Source organism: Chlorella variabilis (assembly GCF_000147415.1).
Source record: "Chlorella variabilis unplaced genomic scaffold CHLNCscaffold_12, whole genome shotgun sequence".
NCBI classification, from domain to species: Eukaryota; Viridiplantae; Chlorophyta; class Trebouxiophyceae; order Chlorellales; family Chlorellaceae; genus Chlorella; species Chlorella variabilis.
The window spans coordinates 949,442-963,840 of record NW_005435076.1 but is presented as its reverse complement, the minus strand read 5'-3'; the positions used below and the strand labels follow the sequence as shown (position 1 = coordinate 963,840).

At 66.9% G+C, this 14,399-nt stretch overlaps 5 protein-coding genes across 5 annotated transcripts in view; 4 read left to right on the top strand and 1 right to left on the bottom strand.

Annotated features, from left to right (window-relative positions):
* Positions 1-1,013, top strand: part of CHLNCDRAFT_134907 (hypothetical protein) — a gene marked incomplete at both ends in the record, with an annotated part of 1,186 nt that extends 173 nt beyond the window's left edge. Inside the window, 2 exons of the mRNA XM_005847088.1 lie at positions 49-492; positions 655-1,013. Coding sequence (XP_005847150.1) covers positions 49-492; positions 655-1,013 — 803 coding nt within the window. The remainder of the gene's footprint in view (positions 1-48; positions 493-654) is intronic.
* A 687-nt stretch (positions 1,014-1,700) lies between these two features.
* On the top strand, positions 1,701-3,820 carry CHLNCDRAFT_35818 (hypothetical protein; the record flags this gene model as incomplete). Its single annotated transcript, XM_005847087.1, has 6 exons — positions 1,701-1,843; positions 2,105-2,136; positions 2,329-2,778; positions 2,961-3,098; positions 3,319-3,371; positions 3,553-3,820. 6 exons carry the CDS (start codon positions 1,701-1,703, stop codon positions 3,592-3,594), a joined length of 858 nt encoding a protein of 285 aa, XP_005847149.1. The 3' UTR covers positions 3,595-3,820.
* Positions 3,821-4,365: 545 nt separating this feature from the next.
* On the top strand, positions 4,366-6,059 carry CHLNCDRAFT_134905 (hypothetical protein; the record flags this gene model as incomplete). Its single annotated transcript, XM_005847086.1, has 6 exons — positions 4,366-4,419; positions 5,050-5,132; positions 5,281-5,342; positions 5,456-5,649; positions 5,797-5,924; positions 6,023-6,059. 6 exons carry the CDS (start codon positions 4,366-4,368, stop codon positions 6,057-6,059), a joined length of 558 nt encoding a protein of 185 aa, XP_005847148.1.
* Positions 6,060-6,653: 594 nt separating this feature from the next.
* On the top strand, positions 6,654-10,934 carry HYD2 (hypothetical protein; the record flags this gene model as incomplete). The annotated part of the gene is made up of 16 exons (XM_005847085.1): positions 6,654-6,740; positions 6,818-7,095; positions 7,525-7,624; positions 7,775-7,873; positions 8,006-8,116; positions 8,288-8,399; positions 8,583-8,615; positions 8,753-8,854; positions 8,930-9,105; positions 9,294-9,375; positions 9,559-9,598; positions 9,700-9,842; positions 9,993-10,195; positions 10,297-10,384; positions 10,562-10,641; positions 10,740-10,934. The coding sequence occupies 16 exons, from the start codon at positions 6,654-6,656 to the stop codon at positions 10,932-10,934; spliced, it is 1,929 nt and encodes a 642-aa protein (XP_005847147.1).
* A 439-nt stretch (positions 10,935-11,373) lies between these two features.
* CHLNCDRAFT_134903 (expressed protein) overlaps positions 11,374-14,399 on the bottom strand; it is a gene marked incomplete at both ends in the record, with an annotated part of 4,233 nt that continues 1,207 nt past the window's right edge. The window contains 11 exons of the mRNA XM_005846892.1: positions 11,374-11,507; positions 11,720-11,833; positions 12,044-12,160; positions 12,303-12,550; positions 12,665-12,749; positions 12,897-13,019; positions 13,126-13,207; positions 13,423-13,509; positions 13,685-13,869; positions 14,021-14,140; positions 14,284-14,344. Coding sequence (XP_005846954.1) covers positions 11,374-11,507; positions 11,720-11,833; positions 12,044-12,160; positions 12,303-12,550; positions 12,665-12,749; positions 12,897-13,019; positions 13,126-13,207; positions 13,423-13,509; positions 13,685-13,869; positions 14,021-14,140; positions 14,284-14,344 — 1,356 coding nt within the window. The remainder of the gene's footprint in view (positions 11,508-11,719; positions 11,834-12,043; positions 12,161-12,302; positions 12,551-12,664; positions 12,750-12,896; positions 13,020-13,125; positions 13,208-13,422; positions 13,510-13,684; positions 13,870-14,020; positions 14,141-14,283; positions 14,345-14,399) is intronic.

The window sequence follows — 14,399 nt, the reverse complement described above, 5'->3', positions numbered from 1 at the left end:
GGGACAGCGAGCTGTACCGCCCCGCCACCTTCACCGCCCTGGCGCCAGAGCTGCTGGAGCTGTTTGCCCGAGCCCAGACGCTGCCGGGGCAGGCTGCCGAGGGCGCCGGCAGCCCGCAGCGCCGCCGGCGCAGCAGCAGGGGCACGGTGGCAGGTGGCGAGGAGGAGGCGGCGGCGGCGGCGGCGGCCGCCGCCGAGGTGGCTGCGGAGCAGCAGGCGCCGTGGGGCGAGGAGGGCGCGCTCGCCTCGCCGCCGCTGTCTGGCGCCTACACCGCAGGCGGCGGCAGCGACTACGGCCCTCTGTCTGTTGGCGGCGTGTACGATGAGGAGCTCATTGAGCCAGCCGACACCCAGCAGGAGCAGCAGGCGGCCTTCCCGGGCGAGATGGAGGAGGAGGCGGCGGCGCCAGGCACCGCGGCCGAGCGCCGCGCCAAGCTGCACCTGCACCCGGTGCTGGGCAGCGGCGAGGCGCTGGGCGAGCTGGGGTCGATAGGTGCGGTGCTGGTGCGGGGGGGGAGCCAGGGACGAACAGGGGTGACGGCATGGCTGCACCGCCTCCCCGCCACCTCCCCATCCGCTCGCACGCCTCCTCAGCCTCTCCTCACCCACCCCCCTGCCTCCACCTCTCCCCGCCTCCGCGCCCCGCTCCCTGCAGGACCCGACGACAGCAGCGCGGCACGCAGCGGCGGCTCCAGCGCCGCCGCGCAGCAGACTGCGTTCACCAAGAACACCGCGCTGGTGCTGGAGCACCTGCGCCGCGAGCTTGCGCCCTCGGCGGGCTCCAAGCGGCGCCACCCCTCGCACGGCGACCTGGCCGCCGGCATGGCAGCGCTCAGCCTGGACAGCCTGCTGGATGCTGGGACTGCGGGGGGCGGCCGCCGCGGCCGCCTGGATGCGGCCAGGTGGTTTTACGAGTCCCTGGTGCTGCGCAACACCGGCTTTGTGGCGCTCAGCCAGGCCCAGCCGTACGGCGACATCGAGATCCGCCCCACCGCGCAGCTGTTGCAGCCGTAGGGCCGCTGTTGTTGGTTGGCCTTTTTTGCTGTGTTGTTTGTGTTTTGTGTCGTTGCTGTGTTACCGACTTGACTGATTGACTGCATGACCACGCACCCGCCCCCCCGGCCCAGCATGCAACGCTTGCTTGCCTCGGCATGGCGGCATAGTTGCCGCCTGGATTGTTGTACACCTGCTTTGACCCCTCCACTTGTTGCTGACCTGTGAGCTGTGAATGCACACGGCCACAACCACACCCATGTAAGAAAACGCAGCCTGCGGTTGAGCGCACGGATGGGCGTGCCGCGGAGAGTGCTGGGCCACCAGAGCAGCAGCTGCCGCAGAGAAGAAGTTCTGCTGCCACGGGCTGACAGCATGATGGTGAGGAGGCAGCCAGGTAGGGTATGTTGAGGCGGTTTGCCTGCTGGTATAAGCGGAAAAACAGGGCATGTCCCTCCAGGTCCATTGGGCGGCGGCGGCAGGAGCGGCGGCACATGGGGTCCAGGCACCAGGTCGGGGCGGCGCTCTGGCTGTTTCATTGCGATGCCTACGTGCCGCAGAGTGGCTCTGGATGTCTTCCGGGGCGCTGGAGCGCAAAAAACTGTGCCCTGTTCTGACCCAGCAGGACCCAGGAAAGATGGGCGATATCATGTCCAGAACTCTCAATTCCTGCGTCTTTGTCTCCTCCGCTCACTCCAGTCATCAGCCATGGCCTCCGCTCTGAAGATTCAGGCCGTGTTCGGCAAGGCGAAGGCCGCCCCCAAGAAGGCTGCGGCCAAGAAGAGCGGCACCGCCTCCACCAGCGGTGGCTGGTTGGGCAGCGGGTCAAAGACCATCAACCTGGACAAGTGGTGAGCAGGGAGGGGGCAGGGAGGGTGGATCGAGTGGTTAGGCGATGGGGCAGGGCGATGGCGTGCCCTCCCCGCCTTTGGCTGCCTCCGAAGCCTCGGTCCGTACTTGTGGGATCCATCGCCGAGCAATGTAGGCCCGGACAGCCCGTGTGGGGGCCGCGCCACTGGCGGCATATCCGCCGCCATATCGCGCTGCGCCGCCGCCTGCTGTGCTCGCCGCAAAGCTGAGAGTCGCCTGTGCCCTGCTGTTGTCCTGTGCAGGTATGGCCCCGACCGCGCCCTGTTCCTGCCCGGTGAGTCTTGTTGGGTGGTTGGAGTCCTTTGCGGCAGCACCAGCTGGAACAAGGAGGAGCCGCCGCATGCGGCCAGCAGCACTTCAGCCTGCAGCATGGGCACAGCTGCCCTCTCGCCTCTGCTGCCAACAGAGCCCGCCGCCTTGCTGACCAGGCCCCTGCCCCCGCGCCCGCCTTGCCCCCTCCCCGCAGGCGGCCTGATGGCGCGCGACGAGATCAACCCGCTGCTCAACGGCACCCTGCCCGGCGACTACGGCTACGACCCGCTGGGCCTGGCCAAGGACGCCGAGACCCTGAGCAAGTACCAGGCCAACGAGCTGCTGCACGCGCGGTGGGCCATGCTGGCGGCCGCTGGCGCCATCATCCCCGAGGGCCTGGCCGCCAACGGCGCCGACGTCAAGGGCGCCACCTGGTTCGAGACGGGCGCGGCCATGCTCAACGGCGGCACCCTCAACTGGTTTGCCGTGCCCATCGCCAACATCTCCAACCCGCTGCCCCTGTTTGTGGTGGTGGCGGCCAACGTGGCGCTGATGGGCGCCGCGGAGAACTACCGCCGCACCGGCGAGGGCCCCGCCGGCTACAGCCCCGGCGTCGGCAAGTTTGACGAGTCCGCCTACGACTCCATGGACTCCCTGTACCCAGGTGGGTTGGGTGGCTGGGGTGGGGTGGGGTGGCGCAGAGCGCCGGCGTTGGGCGCGCAGGGCGAGGCTGCGTGCGTGGCCGGCAGCAAGGGCTGGCGCCTCCCCCGCGCCATCTGTGTGCCGGCATCCGCTGCCTCTCTCCCTCTCACCCCCACCCATCCCTGGCAACCTGCCTGCCCGCAGGCGGCCCCTTCGACCCCCTGGGCCTGGCCGACGACCCCGAGGTGCTGGCCGAGCTCAAGGTCAAGGAGATCAAGAACGGCCGCCTGGCCATGGTCTCCTTCCTGGGCTTCGCCGTGCAGGCCGCCGTCACCGGCGAGGGTGAGCTGGTGGGGTGGCGGGGGAGGTGCCTGGCACGGGGCCTGCTGCGCGGCTTGCGTGGGCTGCCTGCATGCCGTGGGCTTGTGCTGCTGCATGTCGTGAGCGTGAGCTGCCCTGGCCGCCCCAGCCAAGACCCGGCGCGGCCCGGCGCCCATCCCACCCTGCGCTGATGTTGACCTCGCCCCGCCCCCGTCCCCCATCTGCTTCCCTTCCCCCGCAGGCCCTTACGCCAACTGGAGCAAGCATGTGGCAGATCCCTTTGGCTACAATCTGGTGAGAACAAAACGGTTGGGGAGGTGGCGGGAAGTCCTGGTCGGCTTAGTTGTAGTTGTTTTTGGGATTCGTATTTTGGTCGGCGTGCACGGGTTTCGGCCGCGACGCGCTGGTAACTACGAAAGCCAATGTACTTGACAATTACTTACTGCCTCTCCCACCCCGCTGCCCGCCCCTGCAGCTGACCATCCTGGCTGGCGAGGACCGCGCGCCCACCCTCTAGATGCCGCACCCCCGCTTGGTCCGCCGGCGCCCGCTTGATGGCGGCGCAGGTGTTGTAGCTTTTAGCTTGTCTCCCTTTGTTCTGCTTGTGCTTTCAGCATTTGGTTTGGTGCCCCGCCACTCGTCCCCAGAGAGGATAATTTTCAACTCCCACCTCGACACGATTATACTCGCATCCACCCCCAGCCGCGTATGCGCGCTGTAACACCACAGTAACCGTTCTTTGCTACTTCCTGGAAGCTAGAGAGGAGGGAGAGGCGGGGAGGGGAGGGTGTGTGGCGCCTGGAGCAGGGTGTTGGCGGACGAGACCGTGGGGCGGTTGGCGCTGGTCGGTGGCGACGGTGGTCAGGGCTCTGCCAGCTCCATGAGGCCTGGCCTCAGCAGCCGGGCCCAAATCCCTTCCTCGCGACTGGCTGCTTGTGGGTCAAAACCCGCTGTCCAACCAGCTGCTCCATGCACACGGCTTTTGAGCGGGGCGCCACAGGCAGCAGGAGGACAGGAGAGGGGGGCAGAGTGCAGCTGCCTTTTGGGGATCAAATCCAATCAAATGCACATTGGGCAGCGTGGAGGGCTTGTCGTGGCTCCAGAATTGATGCTGCTGATGGTGTTGTTACAGCTTCCCTGCCAGCTTCCCCGCTGGTGCCGAGGGTACAGCGCTGTACAGCTGCCCTGGGCCCTTTTGAAAGTGTGTCAGGCGCCAGCCTTCGCTGCTGCCCGCGCAGTCTCTGTGGGGTAGCGCAGCGCAACTGGCGTGACCAGGGATCTGGTTGCGATGGTGTGCCCCGCGGCCCTGCTCAAACTTGTGCTGGTGGTGCTGTTTGCGCTAGTGGGTAAGCGTTTGCGCAGCGCGGTGTCGAGCAGCCAGCGCTGCCGAGCCTTCGGCCGCCAGTGCTCTTCTCTACCACCGCAACTCCCGACACCGCCTTGTGCCGCCACGCACACTTCACCGCCTTTGCTAAATCATTGTAGGTGCCTCGTATGCGGCTCCCCCTTCCCCAAAGCCACCGCGTCCAAAGCCTCCCCGTCCACCAACTCCCCCAAGGCCCAAACCTCCTCCACGCCCCCGTCCTCCACCTCGTCCCAAACCCCCAAAGCCACCTAGGCCACCTTCACCCCGTCCTCCTCCCTCCCCAAAGCCAAAGAAATCGCCCCCACCACGCCCCCGCCCTCCAAAGCCCCCTCCGCCGCGCCCACCGCCTCCCAAGCCGCCCAGGCCACCACCGCCGAAGCCTCCTAGACCGCCACCTCGCCCACCTCCCCGGCCCCGGCCGCGGCCGCCACCTGCCTGCGCCGCCCTCAACACCTTTTGCGACGTGAACCCAGACTGCTGCAGCACGGCATGCAATCCCACCAACAAAAAATGCGTGAGTTTCCTGGGCGGCATGGGCTGCACTGTGGATGCCAAGCTCGGACACACTGACCGGGCGCTTGCGGTCCCCGCTATTCTGCTTTGCAGTGCGTGCCCGACGCCGTGCCGGCCAGCGGCATCTCGTCGCTCAACTACACCAAGATCGCAGGCCTGCAGAAATGCGTGACCGAGTGAGTGGCATGGCAGCCTGCTACAGGGTGTTGCGGTGCTGAATGATGCTCCCAGCATGAAATGCACCAGAGCAGCGCGTGGCGCTAGCCAGCTGGCCCAACACCACCTCTTTCCCGCAACTCACCTGGCAACACCTGCCTGCTGCAGCTTTGACTGCTGCTCAGGGCACTGCATCACCATCGGCGGCATCAAGGGCTGCCTGCCCTGCGGTGAGGAGGGCTTGCGCTGCCGGAGGCAAAGGACAGCCTGCATAGCGCCGGCAATGGAGCTCACCGTCTCACCCTGTGCCCCACGCTCCCCACCCCTACCCCACCCATGCCAGTGCCGGTGCCTCTGGTCAAGTGCGTGTCGGACTTCGATTGCTGCTTCGGGGCCAAGTGCAACCTGCAAAACACCAAGTGCTGCCTGGCCAATGGCCAGGCCTGCGTCAAGCAGGTCAACCTCACACAGCCCGTCACGCCCGGCGAGCTGTGCTGCTCCGGCCAGTGCGACTCCGCCAGCAACACCTGCTCCAACGTGAGTGTGTGTGGCGCTGCCCGGGGCCGCGAGGCGCGGTGGTGGTCAGTGTCCCAGGAAGCTATCCCACATCCTGGACAGCTGAGTGGGCTTGGCGCGGCTGAGTGTGCAGCCCCTTTCCCCTAATCTCCCGAACTCCACGTGCAGTGCATCGGCGTCGGCAGCACGGGCTGCACCACAGACGCGCAGTGCTGTAACAAATCGAGCTGCGTGTCCTCGCGGTGCTGCGTCAAGGCGGGCGGCGCATGCATCACTGGCATCGAAAACTCAGACTGGTGAGAGCCTGGGAGGATGCATGAGCCTCGGCGGCCTGCTGTCACTTGCATGCAGCTACACGCGCACACACCGCCTTTGACTGTGGTCCTGGCTGCAGCTGCTCCAAGGACTGCAAGGCGGGGATCTGTCAGTAGCCTGGACGGACCGAGGCCCAACCCACAAATTCCCTTCCCCGCACAGTGCATTCCATGCGTTCAGTTCAGCCAGACCAGTCAGCTTCTTTTGCCGGCAACCGCCTTACAGCTTGCTCCCGCCCTCCACCTCCCTGCATGAGGTCTGCGGCTGTATGAATGTGGCATTGACAAATCCCCTTGTAAAAGGCCACGGCCAGTACTCTTGCAGCGTGGACAGGGGGGAGAAGTCCAGCTAGGGATGGGCCCCCATGGTGCACGGCACAAATTGGTGCTCAGATCGGCCCCATGCCGGAGACACGGCGGGTCGACCCCTTGCTTTCTCGCTATTTTTCAGCCTTTCTGGCGGCCACAGAGATATTTCGGTCCCACCGACACGACGATAGGCGCCTCAGTGGAACTCACGCACAATTCGCGACCGCGATGCTCGCCTGCGGGCTGCAGCAGGGCCTCCAGGCGTGCGTCTGCACGAGCCTGCTGCCGCAGGCAGTGCGCCTGGCCGCTTGGCTGCAGCACGGTCGGCGCGGCGCCACCACCGCCGACGCCGCCCCTGGCACCGTTGCCAGCGACGCCACTGCGTATGCCTCGGCTGCCCCAATGGCCACCATTCACATCAACGGCCACACCGTGTCAGTCCCCGAGGGCACCAGCATCCTGACGGCAGCCACGCAGCTCGGCATCCATGTGCGCACCTCGCCACCGCCCGCCGCTGCAACCCCTTTGCATCGGCCCTCACACCCCCGGTGCACCCCTGCCCGCAGATCCCCACCCTGTGCACCCACCCGCGCCTGCCCACCACCCCGGGCACCTGCCGCCTGTGCCTGGTTGAGGTTGCAGGCGGCGCGCTGAAGCCCGCCTGCGCCACCCCCGTGTGCCATGGCCTGGAGGTGACCACCGACTCACCACAGGTCAAGGACAGCATCCGCGGCGTGCTGGCGCTGCTCAAGGCCAACCACCCCGCGGACTGCATGACGTGCGATGTCTCGGGGCGCTGCGAGTTCCAGGCAAGGCCGGGCTTTTGGGGAGGGGCATGGGCTGGGTGGGCAGGCTTGCCGTCGCGGCACTGCTGAGGCCTGCCGCCCTGCCCGTCCCCCACCTGCCTGGCCCCACCCCTGCAGGACCTGACCCTGCGGTACAATGTGGATGGCTACATGGCCAAGCATGCGCTGCCCAAGCTGCGCCAATACAGGTTGGTGGCGGCCCCCGCACGCTTCCCTGCTCTGTCGGGACACCCCGCCATACGCGCCCGCCATACTCCTCCTTCTGGTGTGCCAATCACGCCATCCCGCTGCCGTCCTTCCAGCCACGAGTGGGAGGAGGAGGTGGAGGGCGCAGGTGGCGAGCTCCACCCCTCCTCCACCGCCTCCATCACCATCGACTTCGAAAAGTGGGCTCACTGAACCTGGCAGGCGATTCCTTTGCAGGGGTGGCTGCCGGCCTTGCGGCCGTGTGTGCCTGGGGAGGCGAGGCAGCGCATGGCCTGCCCCCGGCAGCGACCAATGCTGCCCATGCTGGGATGCAGGTGCCTCAAGTGCGGGCGCTGCGTCACGGCGTGCGGCCTGGTGCAGGTGGGTGCAGAGCTGTCGCACGCTCCACCGCCTCCATGAGGCTGCCAGGATCGAATGAGGCAGACCTGGGGCTGGGGCTGCACATCCCCCGAGGGCCACCCAGGGCCTCCCACGCCTGCCAGCCTGCCCCACCACACCGTGCCCTGGCAGGAGATGGATGTGCTGGGCATGAAGGGGAGGTCCCGCGAGCGCCACCCTGCGGTGCTCACAGAGGCGATGGACCTCAGCAAGTGCATCTCATGCGGCCAGGTGGGGCCATTCTTGGGGTGCCCCCCTTGGTGCCTCCCTTCTCCACCATCTGCACCTCCCCTCCCGCCTGCCACAAAGCGCGCTGTCCCCGCTGAGGATGATCATGCCCGCTGCTGTCCGCTGCGCTTGCAGTGTGCTGTGATGTGCCCTGTGGGCGCCATCACCGAGCGAGCCGAGTGGCGGGAGGTGGAGGATCAGCTGGATGCCAAGCGCAAGGCAGGGAGGGGGGCGGGGAGGGCAGGGGTCAGCGGGGACACGCAGCTGGCAGCAGGCCGTCCCGTGGCCGGCAGGGGGTGGCATCTGGCCTGCCTGCCCCCCTTCCTCCGGCTACTTCCTCAGGCCGGGGTGCACCCCTGCCGAGTCACCCTCCCTTCATTCTTCCCTGCCCTGCCCCCATCACCACCACCGCTGCAGCTCATGGTGTGCGTCACAGCCCCAGCCGTGAGGGTGGCCATAGGCGAGGAGCTGGGCCTGGCGCCCGGAACCATCACCACCGGCCAGATGGTGGCGGCACAGAGGCAGCTGGGTGAGCTCGCCAGCCTCCGGCTCATCTCCAGCCAGACAGCAGCACAGCGTGCCCGTGGCTGCACCCGTCCACCCGCTGCCTTGCGGTGGCGGCACCTGCGCTGCTACAGACCGCCAGAGAGCCACACCCTGCACGTCGCCATGACCTTCACCCTGCCTGCGCCTGCCGCTGCTGCCCTTCCAGGGTTTGATTATGTTTTCGATGTCAACTTCGGCGGTGAGCCTGCATGGGGGGGCAGCAAGCAGCCCTACCAACCTGCAGCTGCCATGCATGGAGGCGGCCTTCCCCCTGCCTGTGTCATGCCCCTTGGCACCTCCATGCCTGCCTGCCTGCCTGCCTTCCTTTCCACCCAGCCGACCTCACCATCATGGAGGAGGGCACAGAGCTGCTGCAACGCCTGCGCCACGCCTGGGGCCTGGACCTGCCCGCCGAGGGGAGCGGCGGCGCCGGCGCTGGTGGCGGCAGGAGCGCGGGCGCCCAGGAGGAGCAGCAGGGGCAGGGGCAGGGGCGGGGGCACCACAGCGCCCCAGGCCCGCTGCCCATGTTCACCAGCTGCTGCCCCGGCTGGGTGACGGCCTGCGAGAAGAGCTTCCCCGAGCTGCTGCCGCACCTGTCCACCTGCAAGAGCCCGCAGCAGATGATGGGGGCGGTGGTGAAGAGCCACTTTGCGGCCAAGCTGGGCAAGCGCGCACAAGACATCTGCCTGGTGGGTGCCACCAGTGGTTGGCACCTCCCTCTGGATCTCGACATTACCCTGCTCCCCCGCCTGCCGGCCTTGGCCCCGCCTCTTTTTCTCTCACGCCTTGTCCCTGCCTCCCTGCCTGCCTGCATTGCCCTGCCCTGCTGCCTTACAAGCGCCTGCCCCCCTCCTGCACACCCGCGTGTGCCCTACAGGTCAGCGTGATGCCCTGCACGGCCAAGAAGTATGAGGCTGAGCGCGGGGAGATGGTGCGGGAGGGGGAGGGGCCTGACGTTGGTGAGTGAGGGCCTGGGGTGTGAGCCAGGTGGCAGGGGAGCCCAGCAGGCACAGCGTCCCCTGCTGGCATGGGGGGCTCGCCTAGTTGCCTAGCGGCTGCTGCTGCTGCTCTGGGTGGCTTGCTTGGCCTGCAGGACGCTTGGCCCGAGTTGCGCTGACGAGTCCTTTCCTCTGCTGTTCCAGATTATGTCATTACAACCCGCGAGTTTGGGCGCCTGCTGCGGTGGGGCACTCCTGGCCTGAACCTCATGACACTTGCCATCCCTGCACCGCATGCTGTGGCCAGCAGACCCCTGCTGGTGCTGATGCTGCTGGCGTGTGCAGGGAGCGCCACATCCCTCTCGCCTCGCTGCCCGAGTCGGCGTTTGACAACCCCCTGGGAGAAGGGAGCGGGGCCGGCGTGATTTTCGGGAACACTGGCGGCGTGATGGAGGCGGCCCTGCGCACCGCATACGAGCTGGCGGCAGGTGGGGAGGTGCCCCGCGGGCTGTGTGGCGATGCGGCTGCCACGGCTTGGCTACGCTGCGGCAATGCATTGCACAAATGGTGCCCGCCCACCACCCTGGCCAGGCATCCCTCCCTACATGTAGAGTCGGGCCCTGCGCTTCACTGTGCAGGCCAGCCGCTTCCCAAGCTGGAGGAGGAGGCGATCCGCGGGCTGCGGGGCATCAAGCAGGCCACCGTCACGCTGCCGCCCACCGCGCCCGCCGGCATGGCCAGCCGCCAGCTGCGCGTGGCTGTGGCCAGCGGCATCGGCCAGGCGAGGCACCTGCTGGAGCGCATGCACACTGGACATTCACCGCACTTTGATTTCGTCGAGGTGGGTGGGAGGTGGCATGGCGTGGGATGGGACGCAGGCTGGCTGACGGGGCGGGGAAGTCAACTGGCAAGCTCTGAGCTGTGCCAACCCATGAGGAGCAGGTCATGGCCTGCCCTGGCGGCTGTGTCGGTGGCGGCGGCCAGCCCAAGAGCGCCGACCCGCTGGTGCTGCTCAAGCGCATGGGCGCAGGTGGGTGGGTGTGGGCCGTGTGTGAGCGGGCCAGGCCACTGGGTGCTTCTGTGGATCGGGCGCCCAGGCTGGGCGCTAGCGCTGCGGTTTGGCCGGGCGACATGCGAGGCGGGCAAGGGAGAGAGTTGCTCGGAGCCCGGCGGCTCCCTGCCCGGCCCGCTCACCTGCCCCCTGCAGTGTACTCCATCGACGAGCGCTCAGCCATCCGCAAGAGCCACGAGAACCCCTCCATACAGAAGCTATACAAGGCGTGTGCGGTGGATGGCGCAGGGCTGCACCTGGGGCTGCCTTGGTGCAACTGCAGGTGACGCGGGAGCCCCCTCACCAGCTGCGCATGCCCTGCCCGCTCCTGCAGGAGTTTTTGGGCGAGCCGGGCGGCTCGCTGTCCCACCAGCTGCTCCACACAACCTACATCAACCGCAGCACCGCCTCGCAGCCCACCTACACCGCCTTTCAGCGCATGGACGAGCCGTGCAACCCCAAGCTGCAGCAGGCGGCGGCAGCGGGCAGGGGCAGCTCCAGCAGCGCTCTGCCCGGCACCAGCGCCTGACAAAAGCGCTGGCGCACACTGAAGCTGCGATACCTTCCTCCCCTCTCGCGGTTCCCCCTGGCTCGCCTGGTGTGTAGCAAGCGACTGATTTGGCGGCAAAGAACGATGCGGGTGTTACAGCGCGCATGTGCGGCCAGAACATTCATCAGACATGTGGGCATGCAAACACATGGGAGTGGAAGCCTTCCCGAGGAAAGCGAGCACGGGGAAATCGGGGGTGTTCAGTGCCACCACATCGGGAAGGATGCGCGGCGGGGTGGAAGGAGGACTCCTCCTTTTAGACGGGTGGATGTGATTTGCCTGATGAGGGAAATAGACAGGGGCGGCTGCAAGCGTGCTGCTGAGCATCGGCAGCGTCGCCGTCACACAGCTGCCCTGCTAGTAAATTGCAGCTGTAAGCCACACATGCCATGGCCTCTACATCTTGCGGCTGAGCCTCTTAGGCTTGAGCGATGGGCGCGGGCGCGGCGGGGGCCGTGGCTTCGGGCGTGGCGGAGGCCGCGGGCGAGGCGGCTTGGGAGAGGGAGGCCGGGGGCGAGGCGGCTTGGGAGAGGGTGGTCTGGGGCGCGGAGGCTTGGGAGAGGGAGGCCGGGGGCGAGGCGGTTTCGGGCGCGGAGGTGGCTTTGGCTTAGGTGGTGAAGGTGGCTTTGGTGGGCGAGGGCGGGGCGGCGGTTTCGGCAGGCGAGGTCGGGGCGGCGGTTTCGGTTTGGGGGAAGGAGGTTTGGGAGGAGAAGGTGGAGGCGTGGGATCGAAGAGCCAGACTGGATCGAAGTGGCCCGACAGACCGGTGATGCTCTTGTCGGTTGCATTGACGGAGACAGCGATAAGAGGGAACAGCTCGGTGGTGGTCTTCTGGCCCCGTGCCACAAGCGCATTTCGTAGCGCAGCCTTAGTGAAATCTGCACCTCAGGCAGGAGGGGCAGGCTTGGTGGGTGCATTGCTGGTGGCAGGGCATTGAAGGGGCAATCGTAGGCCAGGGTTGCCCTACTGGTGCATCGCAGCTGGGCAGGCCAGCAGGCAGGCAAGCTACCCCCTCTTTCCGGCTGCATCTGTTCAACCCTGGCTGTGTTTGGCGCTTGCGCCGCAGCCCCGGGGCCCGCTGGACTCACAGTTGACGTCGCCGCCGACGTTGGCGGCGGCCCAGTCCACCGGTAGCTTGAGCGCGACGTGGAAGCCGGAGGCGTTCTTGTAGGCCAGAGCCAGGTAGGCAGACTTGTTGAGGTCGTCTGCGGCAGAGGGCCCAGGAGGTGGGTTCATTGCGAGGGGCGGCATGAGGGCCTTCATGCAGCCATGTGCAGCCAGCGCCCCCACCGTGCAGCCGCCGCACCCAGCGTTCGCGCTGGCGGCACCTCACCACGCCCCTCCCACCTGTGACAAAGATGTTGTAGAGGAAGCTGCCGTCCTCGGTGTCCACTATCGACAGCGTGAACTGGGTGGCGGGGGAGTTGGCAAAGGCGGGCCATTTGAGGTCCTTGGGCACGCCAAAGGAGAAGGTGGCGTTGCCCACAATGTCGGCAAGGAAGAAAGTGTCGTCGGTGGGCGGCAGCTCCGGCTCTTCCACAGGATCGCTGAACCGCGCCGCCAGCGAGCCGCCGAGGGTGGTGACCACCAGCCACCTGCAGCAGCCAGGCCGACCAGCGTGGAGCTACATCAGGGTTTGGCGTGCTGCGCTAGGGCGACGCTGGCAGTCGCAGGCAGGCAGGGTGCAAGCACCGGGCTGCCTTGCTCACAGCTTGTTGGTCTCATTCAGCTGGCCAGGCAGGTCCGGCAGGTCCAGCTGCAGCACGGCGTCGTTGAGCGTGTACCAGTTGAGGGCTGCAAAGCAGGGGCACACCGGGGGTGAGAGGTGGGTAGAGGGTGGGCGGCATTGGCAGAGTGTGTTTTTGAGTGATGCGGGGCTGGCTTGTGCGATGGAAGGGTGGGGTGCCAACAGGCACGCCAGGTGCGCCGCCCGCGACTCACTGCCATAGGGAGGGTCTTCGCCAGTGAAGTTGTACCCATCTCCGGCCAGGGTGAGCAGGAAGTTGTAGAAGCCGTCGGTTTCGTAGTACAGATCGAAGGAGGTGGGCTGGAGGGCCTTTGAGGCTGCAGGTGGCACGACCGCAGTTCAAGCAGTTCACGCTTTGGGGAGGCGTGCCGCGCCAGTTGGGCTGCTGCATGCCCCGCCCTGGCGGGTGATGGGCCCACTCACCGGCATCCAGGGTCAAGTCCCACTGGTACTCCCCGTTGTCGTCATACGTGAAGGTTGCAAAGATCTTGGGGCCGACAGGGGCCTGCAACACAGGCGCAACAGGCGGGTGCCGGTGGACGTCGGCGGGAGGGTTGTCGGCCAGCGTTGTGCACTGCGCCCCAGAGGCGGGGAGTCTATGTTGCAAGCTAGTTCTTGCTTCACTAGACTTTAAGCCCACACAAGCAAGCAAGGCTGGCTGCCTGGCGGCATGATCGATGGCACAAGCAAGCCTGCTGCCTGCTGGCCGCCCCAGCCCACCTTTTCCAACACAGACTCGTCCGGCACACGGTCTCCCTGGAGCTGTGCCACATACCCATAGCCCACCAAGGGGAAGGTTGGCGGGGCCTGCACGGGAGGCATGCCGAAACACAGACAGCAGACAGGCAGTCAGGGTAAAGGTGAGCCTTGCCTGCCAAAGGTGGGCGCTCTGCATGTGTGGCTGAACTGGCCATGCGCATTGCAGCAGAGCGGAGAGCAGCCATGGCGGCGTGCCCCCTGGGGGTCTCGCGCTTGTTCCCACCTTGGGGGGTGGCGGCGGCGGCGAGGCAGGAGGTGTGGGGTCGAAGTTCCACACTGGGACAAAGTGGCCTGAGATGCCGTAGGTGGTGGTCGCGTTGGAGGAGAGGATGATGAGAGGGAACAGCTCGGTGACAACCAGCTGGCCCTGTGACACCAAGCCGTCCAGCAGCGCCTGCTTGGAGAAGTCTGCAGCGGGGAAGAGAGGGCTCAGGGGGGTGGGCATCCAGGCAAGAGTCGGGGCAACATCAGAGTGCGACACTCAATGCATACAGCCGCGCGGGCGGCGAGATGGCCGGCCCGTGCTGCATGGCCTGGCACGCGTGGCCTTCGCACTCACTTCCTTGCGAGCCGCCGTTGCTGGCATCTGCCCAGTCGAAGTCGTTGAGGGTGATGGCGGTCTTGATGGCGTCATCCTTGACAAACACCAGGGACACCGACTGGGAGGTGTTCAGGTTGTCTGCAGCAGGAGGCAGAGGGTGGGTGTGGGGCACGACAGTGGGAGGCTGCCCTCAGAGAGTGGGAGGCTGCCCTCAGCGCACTGCAGCGCAGTGCAACCAAGGGGATCCACAGGCTCCGCACCCCAGCAGGCCGCTGGACCACCTGTGACAAAGATGTTGTAGAGGAAGCTGCCGTCCTCGGAGTCCACCACCGACAGCGTGAACTGGGTGGAGGCGTTGCGGGGCAGCTGGGTGGCCAGGTGATGTCCTGGGTGACGC